Below are 18,222 nucleotides of genomic sequence, written 5' to 3' on the forward strand. Positions count from 1 at the left end.
CACAGTGAGCAAGTAATTAACCCTTTCTCTGCCAGGGACTTTTGACAGTGTGTACAAAGCTATGGGGTTTCTGTGCCAAATGGCAATCGGACTACAGAGAGGGTTCACTAAAGAGATCATGAGGTTCCTTGTTAGAGGGGAAAACTTGCCTCCTTCTGGGCCTCCACCTCCACCGTGTCCTGCTCAATCTTGGCCATCAGCTTGACCGTCTCCTCCGAGGTCTTGATCAGCTCCGGCTGGAGGTCGGTCAGCTCCTGCTGCATGACCGACACCTGCAGGACACAACAAACGGACAATCGAGTTGACCACATGTGACAACCTAACAGGGATTTTTGCAACACAGGAGCAGTAACGGTATGGGTTCAGCTTCACAAATGACTCGCATAAGAAGTGACATCCTTTCGGTGACTTTAGGGATAACAATACATACAGAAAAAACAAGTAAGTTAACAGTCTATAATCTTTGAGCATAAATACCACATATCACTCATCTCATTCCATTCTGAAAAAGATTTTCTGTGCTGCATTATGAGAAAACCAAAGGTAACTTATGTGCAGATCACACAATCCTTCTCTTCTTAGTCCGATGAGAGCACAAAACTCTAAGCAATAGCCTTCTTCGGGCCATTGTAGTTTCAAGCACCTTGACACAAAATATGATTGCAATATTGGCAGGCATACAGATATTTGTCTCTTGCATTTTTTTAAAGGGGGGTGACAAAATGAGAATAATTGATATGTTGCCTTTGCTACAGCAAACTTTTAGTATCACAATCACCTCACAAGGCAATATCATAGTGTACGCCTACTTTCATCAACATGTCTCATTGGCTTACCTGTGAGGCAGCGAAGGCAAGCTTCTCCAGACCGACCACATATCTGTTCCTCATAGTCTGAATCTCATTACGTTTGATGCCCAAGAGGTTCTTGAAGGTTAGGATCAGTTCCAGATAGCTGGTGGGGGTCACGTAGTTGTGACGACGCAGCGTGTTCAAGAACCTGTGGGTGGGGAAGGGTGAAACATTTCAATAACAGCCAAACCCATACATAAACATGAATCTACAGAATCATCAGAGGGAGGTTAGATAATGACTCTCACAAACAGTTGGTCCATTGGGGTCTGTGCCTCTTGCCAACTATTCTTTCCACTAAGTACGATATTTGTAATTCAGCTGCAGAAAGTGGAATATTATTATGTACACACACAAGGCAAGGATGTCAAAGCAACCTCTAAGAATCTGCTTAGACAATTGTAAAAAAGTACATAACATCCTGGGAAAAGCCCACTTTAATCAAAGTAATAAATCTACATCTTTGGTGAACACTCACTCTTCCGACATCTTGCGTACGCTCTCGTGGAAGTGCTTGCACATGTCGACGGATTCTTTGCGGACATGGTCGTCCAAGTCCATATCTTCGAAGAACTTCTCGGCCACCATCTCGAGAGCATCCTCTGGCCACGCCTTTACATTGGGAAGAAAATGACAAGATTGATGGGAAGGAGCATGACAGTATCATGGATCATGTCATGGGCTCTTAAACTGGATAACAGGAGTCCAATTCCTGCCTCAACCTTACAATCCTTACACAAAATACTTCACTCTTTCTGTGCTAGGACTTTGGACAGTGTGAACAAGGCTACAGGGTTTTTAGTGCCATCACGCACACAAGGGGTTAACCTACGCTGTCCCTTTTGATCATGGTGTGAATGGGTACCAGTCAATACTGAGGGAATAATGATACAGAGACTTCTGGGAGAGTGACGCTACCACTGAAGAGGCTATATATCGTTATTATCATATTATGACATCATGTTACATAATTCAGGCAATATCAATGTGTGAGAACTATTTATCAGCTGGTATGGTTTCAACAGATTATCATGCCCTTACAGGACAGTGTACTAGATACCCTCCAGCATTTGGTAAATTATGCTTCCCTTTTGGCATGAAGGCTAAATCAGTAAATGGGTCTTCCTTTTCTATTTGCTTGGAGAGAGTACAATGACAAAGCATTAAGCTAGGCATGATCTGATACATTTGCCAACAGGACAGAAAACTTTCATAGCAATCATGGCAAGCTTGTCTGTTTTTCCCTCCGCAATAATTTAGTGATTGCAATGGAACGAGCAACAATCATCATTGAAGTCTGAAATACATATCTGCAACACTCTCAACTACAAATCTCCTCCACAATATCCCCCGTGAGACTGCTAAAGGACCAACCTGAAACCAGTCGATGGTGCAGCAGTTGATGAGAGAGGGGAACATACGGAGCCTGTTCCTGAAGGCGTCACCAATGGGGCTCATCGCCAGCACTACGTGGAGGTGTTTGCGCACCCTCTCAATGAAGTAGTTGTACATAGCCATGGGTGTGGCTTCAATCTTCTTGCCCTACAAAAGGAAGGAATGGGTTTATTTTCAATTAACAAGGTGTCTTTACTGAAGATCGACAAATGCAGTACTGATTACTTTGAACATGTAAAGTTCTGTGATAGGGTGTGGAAAAGCAAGCCATGTTTTCCTCTGGAATCTTAGCAAAGTATTTCTGAAACATGAAGGTACAGATTTGGACAGTTCCAAATTCAGCTTTGTGGAGACAAATGTCACATTACTTGTTCCAGAATTAGGGCAGCATGCAAATACCTACTCAACTTCTTCCATAAGACTGACAAAAAGAATGAAAAATATCATTCTCTAAATCTGTGACATTTCGAGTCTTTTTCACTGAAAAGTTACACTTTTTGTTATATTTCATCGAAAGATGAAGGGAAATACTGCTTTCAATAATCAAGCGCTGCCAATTATAGCATGATATACACATGCATGGTGCACAATGGCTTGAATTAAATATCACCATGAATAAACAAAGCACACTTTGCAGCACATGCTGGAGTGAAACAATTCAGCCCACAGCTCACGCCAACAAATTGTCATAACTGAGGTACATGCATTGCATCACTCTGCTATTTGGCAGCAGTCGGTGACAATCCAACAGTTTGAGTTCTGATATAGGTAACCCTCTCACATGTACATGTACATGTGAGAGAACAGCTCTGAGGGTTACATTGTACAATATAGCATGTCAAGATTACCACATATCAGTAATGGCAAACACACACATTCACAGACAACATAATCATACCCCTGTTTCAATACTAATGTAGTGATTGTAATATGGAATGAATTCTGATTACACTATATATCTTAAAATGAGTAGGAATGCACAGCCTAAAGTGAGAATGATAATGTATGATAGATATTGACTAGGTGAACTGGATGATGCAGTGTCCAAATATCACATTGATTCAAATGGCTGTAAATGCAAAGAACGTAATGCTCTAAAAATGCTGGACAGGGCCGGGAATCATTTGAATGAGTAACATCACAGACAAAAGGGTTTTGACATGGAATAGAAGAAGAATGGCAGTCAGTCTGATTTCCAATACTTTTTGCATCTTATCCACGAGGGGTTTAAGCCAAATTATTGGATCAAAACAATGGGAATGTCAAATTAAAATCTGCAGAAATTCCAACCATACAGATATAAAGAAATGATATGCTAACACATGTGAGCCTTGCTGCACTATAAGCGTTTCTCTCAAACTTACACAAAATGTTACATACAATGTACATCAAGGGTTTCAACTAATAAAATTTCAGCATTTTTTACTTAGAGTTGATTTTCTTTATTACTTTTAAAACAAATTTTTCATGCAACAGGATCCAAATATGATTTAACAGAAAATGATGCATACTATTCCTAAGGAACATCAACACTGACATTACACATTGTATATCTACCTTCAGGTTGTTAGGTCTAGGAATCTAAAATGTATGAAATTACTACAATCACATTTGAGTAAAGTATGTGTGTGGAACTTGTAAGAAACTACCTGAAAATGTCTATCTCCAATGAGGAATTGGATGTCATGGTTATGAATGATGATCGACTACCAGTATGTATACGATTATATAGAACCTCGGGGGTAGAACTTCTAAGGGAGCGTTCATGCAAATTTCGTAGCCAGAATCACAAACATGAATCATGATTCAAAACGGCGTTTTAAATCATGATCTCCGCAGAAGAGCGTTCATGCGGGCTTTCACAACGTGGCTCAGCTCATCAATTGCCATTGCACAGCACACTGCGCAGTTTGACCTTGTCTCTTCTGCAACTCGAGCCTGACCTCCTGTCAAATCCTTCTGCCAACTGATCAGTCAGTTTATTGTATGCCTTTCCGTTTTATTTCTCTGAATACCTTCCAATAAGCTATGGCATTCAGGCTCTGCCCACAGATCGAGGAAAAATCTTAATTCTTCGTCTCTCCAATTGTTTTCCTTGGTAGACACAGCTGCAGCCATTACTATTATCGACTCAATCGGAGAGTAATTACATGTATTATTATGTATTATTATAATAAATAGCTAGCTAGATACCACAGCATAGAATCGGTGTATGGCGTTGATGTAAACAAACTAGTGCAGGTATGGTACCAAAACACACGATTCACAAGACGTACACAAGCGCGCGAACAGAACCAGAATACCCTGTGAGACACGCATGCGCACAGCGCACAATGACGTCATAGAATCATGATTGAAATCACGGTTCCGTTCATGCGGTTTCTGCGATTGTGATTCTGGCAGAATCATGATTCAAAACGCCCTTTTTTCCACATTTCAGATCGGCATTTTGAAGCGCGTTTAAATGGAAAAATTGCATGAACGCAACGAAACTAAACACGTTTAGCGACTAAACGCGTTTAGAAACACAATTCTAGTTTCGCATGAACGCAGCCTATATGTGAAAGTTCAAGTATGAATACCAGAGATAAATATGTCCAAAATGGAAGGTACAGAAGTAGTGTTTGTTTGTTTGTTAACTGGTCAACATGGAAGTGGTCAGTCATCAACAGGACAGCTTCATACATAGAGCGAGACATCTGATGACCAAGCGGATATACACGTATATATATGCACGTAATGATAATCGTCTAATGCAATAGTGCAGAAAAGTCAGAGCAGGTTGGCTGATAGCAAATAGAAAGTGCACTCACAAGTCATAGAGAGACTTTTGAGCATTGGGAAGATTAGAGAGCAGAGGGATATGATGTTGGGAATATAAAAAATGATAGCAATGCACAGGAAAGATAGCGATAGTTGATGAATGAAATGCCATGGCTGATAATGAATTGTAAGATACAATTCACACTGGTTACCTTTCCATACTGAATGGAGAACATTTGTTCCTTCAGAAAGTGAGGTCAAAAGGTAAAGCATCATCTTTACACAAATATATCATCATCATTCATATGTGAAAAGGATCAATTCATGAATCACATTTATTCAAATGACAAAAAAAATACATATATACATATATTCATAACTGAAGCAATTACATGCCAAAGAAATTATTTGTTGGGCTATTGGAAACACTACCTAATTACATATCATGACCTTGATCTCATTGAAACCAAGTCATATTCATATATCAAGGAATGTATGCTTTAGTATTCAACATCTATCACTATGGAAATCCAGACACTGACATTTTTTGTGGCATTTAAGTAGCTGGCATTGCTACAACCATCATCATAAACACAAAGGGCTAAAGTCACACTGTGACCAGTGCCTTCTTTCATTCTGTGCATAGTCAAGCACAATGGATGTTGAATGGAGGTCTTGCAAAGGCCATCCTATTTCTATAACGTGGCAGCTAAAGTTCTTAACAACCAAACATACACGCCTTATGAAAATACTTAAGATCCTTTAGTGTGGGAATACCATGGAGCAGGAGGGCTGGCCCAGTTTGGATATATTCAAGAATCCCTGTAATGTTACCGCGTATAGCTTTATCATTGATCTCATCTGCGTAAGTATACACACAGCCAAAGAATCTCGACTAGAGTAAACCATTACCAATGAGCGTACACTTCGATGCACACATTCCCTGACTGGTGCTATCCGTGGTTTTCAAATGTGCCACGGCGAGCAGCGAATGAATCAGGCTACCCATAAATCCCCACGCTACCAAGTCTTTAACCCGTTGACGACGAGTCCCGAGTATACTCGGGCAGGTGTCTATGGGAAATGCGTGTTGTAGCAAAATCAAACCATCCTCAATGGGTTAATACAAGCAAAATCTATGACATCGATGCTGGAAAACAATTAGCATACATCTGTCACCATACCTCATTCCTGGCCACGGTTTGCATCTTCTCAATGATCTCAGCCTTCTCATCAGCCGCATAGAGATTGGGGACATCGCCCGTGTTGAGAATCATGTTGATGTCCTCCACGAAGGATTCGTCCTTGATCTGGTTGTCACTGAAGAGGAAAGTGGTCTGCTTGCCCTCCGCTCCAGCCTTCAGAAGGAGCTGAGCGAGGAAAAAAAAAGTCAACACCAATAATTTGTTATGTAATGCCCCTGTAAAGAGTACATTGTTTACAATGATGCTGAAGAAATTTTCATTAAGTACTATAAAGGAACATGGTTCATTCTAAGAGCAGATGAGTTCATCATTTCATTAGAAATGATTCATCAATGATTGTATTCTATTAAGCTTTATGTGGCAAAAAATATTCCCATTTGTTTATCTGTCATCATGATGAAACAAAGCCATTCACGCATTTTCTTCTACTTATCATCTAATGATTGTATTTCGGTATGTTGTTCTATGAACTGTTCTGAAAGAACCGACCATCATATTTTCCATTTAAAATTATGTAATGAATGCATCCACGTTTTGAGTTGACTGCAGGATTTGATATCAAAGAATGATCTCATCTAAAATGTCTCAAAGCCAACATTTCAAGCTTGCCCAATCTCAATGAATCAGACAACCAGCGGAAATGCATGCTTCTGACAAACTTTTAATTCCGACCGGCCCAAAGTAAGACAAGTGGTACCTTCTTGATGTCTTCTCTCCATTCATTCTTGGTGTAGTTCTTGGTGATTTCAATCATGAACAGCTCGTAGTCAGCCATGAAGGTGGACAGCTTGGCAGCGCTCTGACGTCCACTGCCTCCAATACCTGCGGGATGAAAGATTTGGCCATCTTAACCCTCTCTGTGCCAGGGACTTTTGACAGTGTGTACAGTGCTATGGGGTTTTCTGTGACAATCGATACTCAAAGCACACAAAGGGTTAATCTCTGAACAAAAAGTTCCTGGCTTTAACCTCCATCAATGTGCTAAGGGGGCATGTTTTACTGCTATGTGATAATGCTTGACATAGAAAATAAAAGCATGTTATTGTCACATTCCTCTTACCGTGTAAAAAATGGTTATGCGCAACTACAAATGTACAACTTAATCAGCTCTACACTACAGAACATACTTAATTCAAACTATGTGGTCAAACTGTGTCGCGTGGGGTTTGTTTCATGAAAGTCTTATGAGAAACACACTTATGAGAGACTTCATGAAATGGATTTTACTTTTCTTTAAAAGTCTCTCATAGCTACGTATGAGCCACTTTGGCCAGTCTGAGATTTATATAAATACTTTTATGTGATGACTTCACAAAATGGATCCCTGGGTGATGTCCAATGCCTATGAACAGTGCATTCCCTTCGATTGGACTGAAACCCGGAAATTTCAATGGCATGTAACTGAGGAGAAAGCACTTTTTAGGCTACATAGTCAAGATGACACACACACAAGCATTGAATAAGTGAAGTATGAAACTCATACATAAGACGTAAACACCTGGGTCTCTAAAAAAGCACACTCCAAGCTGGTCCAAACATTGCTTCACTAAATCCACTTCTCGAGACACTACACGAGAGAGGCACCTACCGATGAGGAGGGCGTGGCCGTTGTCCTGCTTGAGCACACGGCTGACCCTGGAGATGTGCTCAATGGCGAACTTGAACATGACCAATGACATGGGCGTCTTGCTGATCTGGTTGTACTCGGCCAGGTAGAACTCCATGGTTCCCGTCAACTCCTTCAGGTTGGTGATCTCATTGTAGGTCTTGTCGTCGCTGTCCGGATTACCAAAATCTCCAAAGAAGAGCGATCTACAGAACAGAATGAAATTGACGAGTCAAAGTACAGTCATGATGGAGGCAACAAAATATCACCAAGAATAGAATTCAGTTTATGCTTATTGAATCAAAGGTGCATTAGAATTACTTGCATAGTGGGTTCATGAAGACTATGAATGAATGAATTGAATGAGTTTGTTGGATATATACTCGCACTTTTGCGCAAGGCTACCACAATGGCAAAAAAAAAAGGAGCTTTCCACACATTTCCTTCACAGGAAAACATGTGACATCATGGAAACATGACACACAGTATCACAAATCACTATGCAAATCATATTTCATTAGCCTTTAATGATCTTGCATTAGCTCTTCTAAGTATGAATGTCTGCTTTCTCCATGGAATACTTCTTGTTCCTTTTCAGTTACCTTGGAAACCACCAACTATTTCTACATTTCATATTTGTTAAGAATCAACACAAAAGACATGTGAAAGTGTGACAGAAGACAAGCAACACTATTGTACATGATAAGTAAAATTAATCCAAGTGTTCTTCTGTTACCTGATGTTATCATCGATGAGCTTGCCAGACGGGGTGAGATGACTCAGGACCTTGTCCATGCTCTGCTTGAACATCGACTGAGTGGTCTCCTTGACGATCTCAAAGAAGGTGATTCTGCAAGGAATGAAAGAATAATACAGCACGGTTATCAAGGTAACAAACTACACTCTCTACATTCGAAAGCAAAGCTCCAGCTGCTTAGATGTTGGTTTAATTAACTGGTTAATATGCTGTCTTCATGGACAGTACTTTCTTCACTGGCTACACTACTTTCAAATCATTGTATGGTATATCACTTGTTTGGCAGTTTGAATCGCAAAGTTGGGTAATAGAAAGTGATGCATGTCATCCCAATCAAAGCACTAATTTCATTCACTGGACATCACAACAGTATTCAAGTGTGTACCATGAAGCACTGGCAGAGAAATATTTGACCATATAACAGAAGCATGCAGCACCAACACTGCATTGAAAGAACAATCATGTTCATTACCACCAACTTTCAGATGGTAGACTGTCTAGAGTGCAGTATTCCAATATGACATGATGATGAACTGTATATTACGATACAAGAACAATTAGTTATTAGAGTTGTATCACATCATATGCACACACAGGAAACTTGCTGATTTTGTAGTTGAAGTCTAAAGCATCCTTTCATACTCTCTGAACCATTATTTCTAAATTGGTTCAGAGAGAAGGAAATTGCATGCAAACAGAGTGTTATTGAAAGTGTCAGCGGGTTAATGTGAGTTACAGAAAAAAAGATAATAACTGCTGACCTGTCTTTGTCATCAATAAGCCTGTCGTAGAAGACGCGGTAGATCTCATGAATCCACAGTCTGATCAGCTTGTCCTTGTCATCCTCCTTCAGCGCCGTGGACGGGACGAGTAGAACGCCGCGGATGACGCGGGCGAAGTCACGGAGGTTGAAGACGTAGTGGGACTTTGAGGGCGTGGGCAGGAAGTGGTCCATGGCTTCCTTGTAGACTCCCAGAGTGGCTTGGACCATGATCTGTGACAGAAGGGCAGGAGTGTGGAGGCAGTCATGAGCAATGCTATCAAATTGTCAATCTTGTGTCCACTTTAATCAGAGTCCTTAAGAGTAATCTGGTTTAGCATGGGAACAATGATAAAAAATAACTGATATCTCTACATTTCACATCCAAGACAAAGAATACATTGTACAGTCTTGCAATATTGTCTTATCTACCCAGGTTAGCCTATCTTTTGTAAGAACTCTTTTTTCCTAGAGGGCCCTGCCAATTGCCGATATCGCTTACTGTATAAGCTGTTATTTTTGCATACTTGTATATACACATGTATATTTTCGTAAATGAGGAGGTCACGGACATTTTCGCGAGATGTTGTTTTCACGATTTGACACTGAGGCTATCGTACGGTATTATTAGCATAGCTTACGGTGACATTTTCGCGTGTTGTTTAATTAACGGTCCAACAAGTATTCACAAAATTTGTGAAAATTAAACCCTCATGAAAATAACAGCTTATACAGTAATACACTGTGGAGGCATGTGTGAACTGCATTAATTATACACTAACACATCAATGGCAACAAATATGTCTTGACAATACATGTAGACTATTCCCCCTGAGTATGAATACCTTTCCAAGACGGGCGAAGGCACCGTCAAAGCCCTGGGCAAAGTGCCAGTCGCTGATGGCAGTGAAGATCTTGACCATGGTGTCGTCATCGAAAGAGTCGATGGAGACGATGTTGTAGTGGCGGGTGAAGCGTCCCGTGATGTCGTTCCTGCCTCCACCAGGAGGACCCATAGCTGAGACCAGGAGCTGTTAGGACAGAATAAAACATTTTCGCTCTAAACTCCATCTAATTGTATAAAACATGGGGCAGCACAAGTCATTAATGCAGCTAGAGTTGATAGCTATACATGTATAGCATTGTAAGCCCAAAACAATTTAGTTTGTATCACTCATCTTTTACCCACCTAAGTGACAAGAGGTGGGGAAATATAATATTTGGTGGTGAGCTGGCTCAGTCAGATGCCTGTCCACTTCACAATCAAGAAGGATTGCATTCTAGTCCCAGTGACATTATCTGAGCAATGTTTTGAGGCAAACATTATGCCATTTACCTGTACTCTGTTTCAAGGCAAAATTTTATGTCTGTAGTAAAGGAAATTGTAAACAGAAGTCCCATGCGTGTGGAAAGTCCGAACTGCCAACCACGAACAAGCCCACTTCCATTCTGTTTTTTAAGAGCAGGCTTGAATGTGGTGAAGTGGTCTGTCTATAACCACACTTTGGAAAGCTGGCAAGGAGGATACCAGCCCCTAGCAGTTCATCCCAGGTGATCAACAAATAGTTAGCACATCGGTATCACCAAATCGGACATAATTTTGCATCACAAAAAATAAGAGGGTGCAATTGTAAGCTTTGACTCTCACATTACCAGTGACAACTTGGTTCTCGCCTGTGTCAATGGCATATGAGCTGGCAGGACTGGCTGAATTAAGGAAGGAGAAAAGTGCTTACCGCATCCACAATTTCCAGCTTGGATGTGTCCTTCTTGTCGTACCAGTGCCAGTGATCGATCCACTGCCTCAGCAGTTCGATGGGTGGCTGGGCACCGTACACTTCCTTAGCAGGCATGTTCAAGTCATCAACAAACACGATGCACTTCTTTCCCATGGGCGGTCCATACACACCTTTCCTTCGCCTGATTTTATACAGAGCAAGACAAAAATTACATCATTAGTCCTCATGCATGTCTCCAAGATTCTGAGCAACGCTTCAAATCTGCATTCACAGCTATTCTATGTTACATCATTTTTTACGCATTTTGCAAATTAAGATGAAGGGAGGACAAACTGGTTTTGGTCACAGAGTCAGTAAATGGGTGAAACTCACCTGTCCAACTTGGACATGATGATGTCCTGGGTTTGGTTGGCCGATGTCCTGGCTGAGAAATTGATGTTGTTGGGAACATATCTGTAGAAAGAGGCCAAGAAAGTGTGCACACACAGAAACTTAACACCGAACGATATAATGAAATCGAAGAAAGATACATTCAAATATAACTCTTACATGTTACAGTCATACAGGCTTATGTACACTACAGAAAATAGACATGCATTCTGTGCCCAAACCCACCTGTCCTTGGGCAAGCTGATAAGATAGTCGTTGGTGATGGCCGACTTGCCCGTGCCAGTGGGCCCAACAAACAGCAGGGGCACCTCGTGACTGATGTAAGCATCCATGAAGAAGATCTGCCTTGCTGTCTCGTTGGTCTGGATGATCAGCTCACTCACCTTGGTGCACAAATTATTCAAAAGGTGGAACTTGCATCAAAGAGGTTCAAATGAAATACATGTACGTCCTACCTATACCTAATGCTGTGCTACAACAACATGGATAAAAGCAGTCAAGACTTGGCCAATGTTCTTTTGTTGGTGGTGTTTTTTTTTTTTTTTTTTTTTTTTTTTTTTAATGGAGAGATATTCCTTACCTGCAAGTAACAATCATTATTTTTATCATGAACATGCCTGAAATCTGTCCAAGTGATGGGTTGTTGCCAAGTTCTTGCCACAGAAACTTTAATCACTGCTACCAACATGCCTGTTTGATTGTTCTCACTCACAATGCCCTACTGAAAAATGACTAAAGAAACAACTGTGTCTCCTGCCAACAAGAACTATGACAGTGCAAACAAACATTCCCGTAAGACCCCACTTTATCACCACAGTTGCCTGGTGAAATTGAAAGCAACAATTTATGTTTGAAGTAGGAATGCAAGGAAAATATCAGTTTAACATTCAACACTTAACAATTATTTCTGTCATCATCATTATTATCATTATCATTAGTTGTGACGAGGAAGACATGATCAAAAGAATAAATCAATTGAGCAACCTTTAAATTCACATACAATGGTGTATCAATCCTTCAATGAATAGATTATCCAGTTAATCAAATCAATTAATAAAAGTCTCTAGATCATGCAAACATTTTGCACATTCTGTAACCCAACACTGATCAGCATGCAATTGTATTGCATCACTAACCTTAGCTCCAGCAGGAATCACAGACTTGGACTTGTCTAGATAGGACATCCAGTCATTCCACTGACCACTAGCTGCCTTGTGGAAGTAGTAGTCATAGACTGTGCCTCGCTCTGGGAAGCTATTGCTCTGTCAGGTTTTTAAAGGAACGGGAAGAAAGACATTGCATGAATAGATGGCCTCCGAAAATCAGACATAGGCCAAGCAACAAATACAAACACATCATAAGCTATCCTTTCCACAAAGACTGTACATTTGGTCTAATTTATACAATCAACAGACAAAAATGAGGAAGTTTGAAGGAAACCATTTCTATGCAGTTTCATTCATTTGATTCTCCTGTTCCTGTTGGCTTAGCACAGAGGACATTCATCCTGTCCATAAGCTAACAACACTGCATGATGTCACATTGTAGTCCTCATTTGCAGAACAGAATGCAAAGTGCTGTATGGAAATACAATGATGTAGCTGTAATGGTATCTTTCTGAGAACACATTACAGTGCACTCCCGTTATAACGAACAGTTATAACGAAATTCCGTCATAACGAAATAAAAAGTCGGGCCATAATGTTCTCCACTTTATGTATTTTATTGTTTATTTGTTCGGTTATAACGAAATTTCGATATAACGAAAGAAAACTGCCGGTCCCAAGGACTTCGTTATAACGGGAGTCCACTGTATTCTAACCTTCATTTCCAATGTCATTGTTTCTTGTTATTCTCCTGAATTTGCCATTTACTGATCAGTACTATTGAAATTGAATTCAGACTAGGGAATACATCAAAAAAGTGCAAGAAAATCCAGATCTGCTAAGTACAAACTTAACAATGATTTCATTACAATTTGACTAACAGAAAGACAAGGTCAGACCATCTGACACCTGCAGAAAAAATTTAAAAACCTAATAGTCCATGAGAGAAAGAATCTAGTGCATGAGAGCTACAGGTTTTTTGATGGATGCATACCTTGGTGATCTTGATGCTCTTGGGCTTGGGGTGGTCCGGGTGGGTGCCGCTGATCAGCAGGCGGAAGAACTGGTCAAACTTCTTGCGGCTGTCTCCGTTCATGGTTCCCCCCACGGTCCACACCATGCAGAACAAGAACAGACCTTGCAGCCACAGGGTGATCTGAGCAGATTTTGTATGTGTGTGTGTGTGTGGTGAGAAAATTACTATGTAATCACTCATCTGCTCCATTTTTGCTTCGAGATGGCAAATGTCAACAGAGTACCAATACGGCTCCCATTGCATGATTATATCATATGGATATAATTCTTCAAAACTATGCAGAGACATAGACATACATGTATATACTCCAGACAGTACAATGAACCTGCTGGGCAGATGCAAACTCACAAAAATGTTACATTGGGCAACTGTTTTATCATCCCCGACAACGAGTGCTACACACCTACGCAAACACGCTCTCTTCCACATAAAACACCCCTTGCTATTCCTCAACAGGAAACTTGTGAGCCAAGAAAATGCATAATTACTAATCGTATGTGATTGTGATCAAGATATCACTACTCTTCATTCAAATTCATGGACCAATGCTTGTTGTCAGGTGGAAGCTCGGCGGTCTAGTGGAGATGATGCCTCTTTTTGAGCTCAGGAGGTTATAGGTTCGAATCCTGCTCGAGTACGTAGTCTACGCTAATGATTTCTTTTATCATGGCTACTACTAAAACACTTATCATTTCGGGGCTTATTTACGTCGATGTAGGGCAATTTGTCAATCAGTTGCAATATCACTGCTCTGACTGGGATACCAAATGTACTTAGGACACTCCAAAATTCCTCCTTTTTCCAGACTTTTGATTGAGTTTTGTGAAACTTTCACCACAGTATGTTTGTTTGTTTGTTTGTATATTATTTTTACTCTACATTTTTTCTTCTTTCTATCAACTTGACCATGGAGTTGATTCACACAATGACAGACTAGAAGCCCATGATATTACCTGCTGGCTGCTCATCTCACTCCCCTCTGTTGCCGAGGCAGCGATCTCATCCATGAGACAGGTATAGAGCCTCATGAGGGAGTAGGACAGGTGGATGGCCGACGTCTCCACAAACAGCTTGCACTCATGTCGTAGGAAGTCTATACAGATTGGCGAGAGGGGGGAAAACGAAGAGGTCAACAACAATAAAAATGACTGGTGACCATTTCTCCATGATTAGTGACTATTTCTCTATGCCTTTTTCACATGATGCACCACTATGTTTTTGAAGACATCTTTATCTTCTTTCCATCCTAATGCAATTATCACGGACTGGAATAAGTCCCTGTCTTCAGTCATCAAACCCACCTCTCTTTAGGTTTTTATCAAGATTTTTTTTTAAACCAATTATCAGTCATGTTGACAGAATTACTGAAAACTAGCAAAGGCCATCTACTACACTGGCACAAATACAAACTACAGACAGGGTACTCTGTAAATCAAAACGTTCTGATAAAATATATAGTCACACTCATACTGCCTTGATTTTCATATTCAATACCCCAGATCTGTCTCTCATGTAACAAACACTTTGTTACTCCTCAACCTATACGCCTCTCTCTCCCATTTTAAGCAGTGGTCATCAATCATTTTACAGGTTCAATTTAGAAGAAAAAAAAGTGCAGCTCCTGGCATGTTCATGGTTGACAAAATAATTAATCAAGTAAAAATATCAGCCTTCAAGATATATCTGTTAGTGATAGTGACATATCCTCCACAGCATGATTCAGCATTTGAAAGGTAAATTCCAAATTTTCTCCTTGGAATAGGTTTCGATTAACAATTTGTCTCTCTTGGGTCACCCTTCAGAATATTTCCAAGTGAAAATGAAAGTTGATAACAAGCGTTGGAAACTAAAACCAAGACTCCTCAAGGAGAGTCTGGACTGTACCATTTGTCCATTATTTACTAGCAGACAAGTTTCAAAATACTCTTTTCACAAAATCTGATATTCAAGAGTGTTCTCCACAAGGGAGTACTTCATATACAAGGAATACTTCAAACTGATAACGAAAAAGGTAAAGTGACTGCGGCTAGCCGAGACATTTTCATTGGTCAGTTATTCAAGTTGCACTCGAGCCATATCTTCATAGTGCAATGATCTTCCAGTTGAAGTGTATCTGCTCTCAGCTATTGCATCATACGTATTTATTATTTATACTCTCTTTAATTTATACAACACAATGAAGAGTGCAACAACATATTACAGACTAATTCAGTAGTATTCCGCCTTCCTTCATGCATACAAAAATGCCAATCTACCAACTATGCGCTTTTTAATTGTAGCTGTTACTAAACAGGTATAGTATTTCATCATCTTTAGTGGTGCTACGATTTGCTCTGTGCCCAGAGCATGGGTTGTGACAGGTGTAAAAACTGCTCCCCTCTCGCCGCCTCCTCACCAAGACATGGATCCAGGAGCCACTCAAAGAGGTCGTTGACCAGTTCCTTGTGCTCGGCGGTCAAGCAGGCGGGCAGCTCGTCCATGTAGGAGGTCTTGAGGGGCCTCCATCCCAGCTGGTGGGGCTCCATGAAGATCATGCCGCAGCGGGAGACGGTTGCCGGGGACGCCTGCTCCAGGTCCTCTGGCTCAAAGATCAGGTTCTGCTTGTTGCTCATCTGGATGATCTCTCCACTCATCAGACACAACTGGTGGTGGTGGTGGTACGGAAGGGGGGAAGGATGGGGTGACGAAAGCATGCAAGTCACATGAAATTTGCTCAATTTAGAGGTTGAGGATGGGTTCGCAGAACTTCATCCAGTGAATCATTAGGACTTTTCCTAATTGAACAACAAATCAAGAGCAATTATGATGCTTTGTGAACTCTGGGAATACGATGATGATAATGACATTAATGACACACCCAACGAAAATGATAATAGTGATGATACAACTGCTCTGCTACTACAGTAACTAACTACATGTTGTATTAATGGTAGCAGTGTAACAGCAGTACAAGCAATCAGCATTTATCACCATCAGCATCAATATCACCATCATCATCATCATCATCATCATCATCATCATCATCATCATCATGAAATGGGAAAAAACACCTGACAACAATTATGATAAAAAGCGATAATATGTGACCCTGCACCTCAAAACAAACAAAAAGTCGCCAGACATGAATTTTTAGTTAAGACCATATTCTGAAAGAGCAGACTTTAAGCTTTAAAATGATGTATAACTCAAATCAAATGGACTCTCCTAACCTATCTAAATATTGGAAAGAAAGCACAAACTCAGGAAAAGTGTGAACTGAGAAAAGAGGCTCTGAAGTACAGTGTCTATTCAAGCGCTTAATCTTTTAATACCAAACCGTGCTGGCTGTGCGATGAATGGGACAAAAAACAGGAAGTAAACCACCAGAGTAACAACAATGAAGGGATTACCAGATTAAATTGAAATTAAGCATGCCTCATTAACACATTCTGTCCATAATTAATGCCAACTTTCAAAGCAGTAGCACTATCTTTTCGAAAGTTATTAGAGTTGAAAGCGAAGAGTGTGGACAAGGTTTTTCAGAAATGAAAAAGGGATTCTAAAGACACACCGAATCACAATATTCTACCAAGAATGTTCGAGATAAACTGCTAAAAAAAACACTTTCCTGCCCGTTTTATGATACCAAATTTTAGCATAATGTAAAAGAAAACCCGCTCTTTCAGAAAATATGAGAAAGTCAAGTTCGGCTAGGTTGACCCATTTCACTTATTTTCAGTCCTCGCGCAAAATCAGTGTGTGCGACTTTATGTTCGTTTTGAGGTGCACGGTCACATACAGTGCCGACCGCGGGAAACGTCACGCTTTTCCGAGATCTGGGGGGCATTTCATGAAGCACTTTTGTCTGACAACATGTCGGACAAATTTGCTCTCAGCCAATCAGGTGCAAGGATTTCAGTAGCTTTTAACATTTTGTCAGACGAAATATCTGACAAAACGCTTCATGAAATGCCCCCCTGGACGAGGCCACTGACGCGTATCCCCGCGGGTACCCGCGGGTATACGCGTTCAGTGGACGAGTCCATCCGCCCGCACGGATAATCCATCCTCGGGAATTTGCGTCTCGATTGACGCGGGTTGGACGAGGGTGGACGAGGGTGGACGAGGGTATTCAAGGGCACATTCCCGTTAAGCTTTATTTTGACCGCTCAATCAAAATACATTTCATGGAGTTCCGACTTTGCCCATTTTCATCAAATTCCGATTTCAGGGGCTTCTTTTCGATTTAATCACACTCTGATGTCCACTGCCTTGATTGTTCGCTACTTTCTAAAGAAGTACACCTGCGGAAGTTGTGCACATGCGTTCATCACTCAAGTATCAATAATTATTAGAACATATCGACATCGGTTACGATCATCTCGCTATTCACGACTTTTAACGACCTGCGCCACCAAAATTTCATTGCTGAAAATTCGGTGGCCCAATCGGGCTACAAAAAAGTCGGATGTTTGCCTTTACTTTTGAAAATGAACAGCGGTAACAGTCGGCTCCGTAAGACGCAAAAATGAATGTCGCATGTTTACTTTTGATTTTAGAAATGAATCACGGTGACATTTGACTCCGTATGATACTGGAATAAATACCGAATGTTTGCTTTGGCGTTCGGAAGTG

The 18,222-nt window shown here is 40.7% G+C and overlaps 1 protein-coding gene across 1 annotated transcript in view; it reads right to left on the minus strand.

Moving 5' to 3' along the window:
- Positions 1–18,222, minus strand: part of LOC139708105 (dynein axonemal heavy chain 3-like) — a 115,674-nt gene that overhangs the window by 19,368 nt on the left and 78,084 nt on the right. Inside the window, exons 33-49 of the mRNA XM_071620083.1 lie at positions 16,004–16,250; positions 14,562–14,701; positions 13,567–13,728; positions 12,603–12,728; positions 11,692–11,849; positions 11,449–11,529; positions 11,074–11,257; positions 10,183–10,368; positions 9,339–9,571; positions 8,557–8,670; positions 7,803–8,026; positions 6,912–7,036; positions 6,194–6,379; positions 2,226–2,393; positions 1,330–1,463; positions 837–999; positions 150–272 (exon numbers count right to left, since the gene is read on the minus strand). Coding sequence (XP_071476184.1) covers positions 150–272; positions 837–999; positions 1,330–1,463; positions 2,226–2,393; positions 6,194–6,379; positions 6,912–7,036; positions 7,803–8,026; positions 8,557–8,670; positions 9,339–9,571; positions 10,183–10,368; positions 11,074–11,257; positions 11,449–11,529; positions 11,692–11,849; positions 12,603–12,728; positions 13,567–13,728; positions 14,562–14,701; positions 16,004–16,250 — 2,754 coding nt within the window. The remainder of the gene's footprint in view (positions 1–149; positions 273–836; positions 1,000–1,329; positions 1,464–2,225; positions 2,394–6,193; positions 6,380–6,911; positions 7,037–7,802; positions 8,027–8,556; positions 8,671–9,338; positions 9,572–10,182; positions 10,369–11,073; positions 11,258–11,448; positions 11,530–11,691; positions 11,850–12,602; positions 12,729–13,566; positions 13,729–14,561; positions 14,702–16,003; positions 16,251–18,222) is intronic.

Source organism: Diadema antillarum, unplaced genomic scaffold (assembly GCF_040938485.1).
Source record: "Diadema antillarum isolate AM-2024a unplaced genomic scaffold, OU_Dant_1.0 seq00001301_RagTag, whole genome shotgun sequence".
NCBI classification, from domain to species: domain Eukaryota; kingdom Metazoa; phylum Echinodermata; class Echinoidea; order Diadematoida; family Diadematidae; genus Diadema; species Diadema antillarum.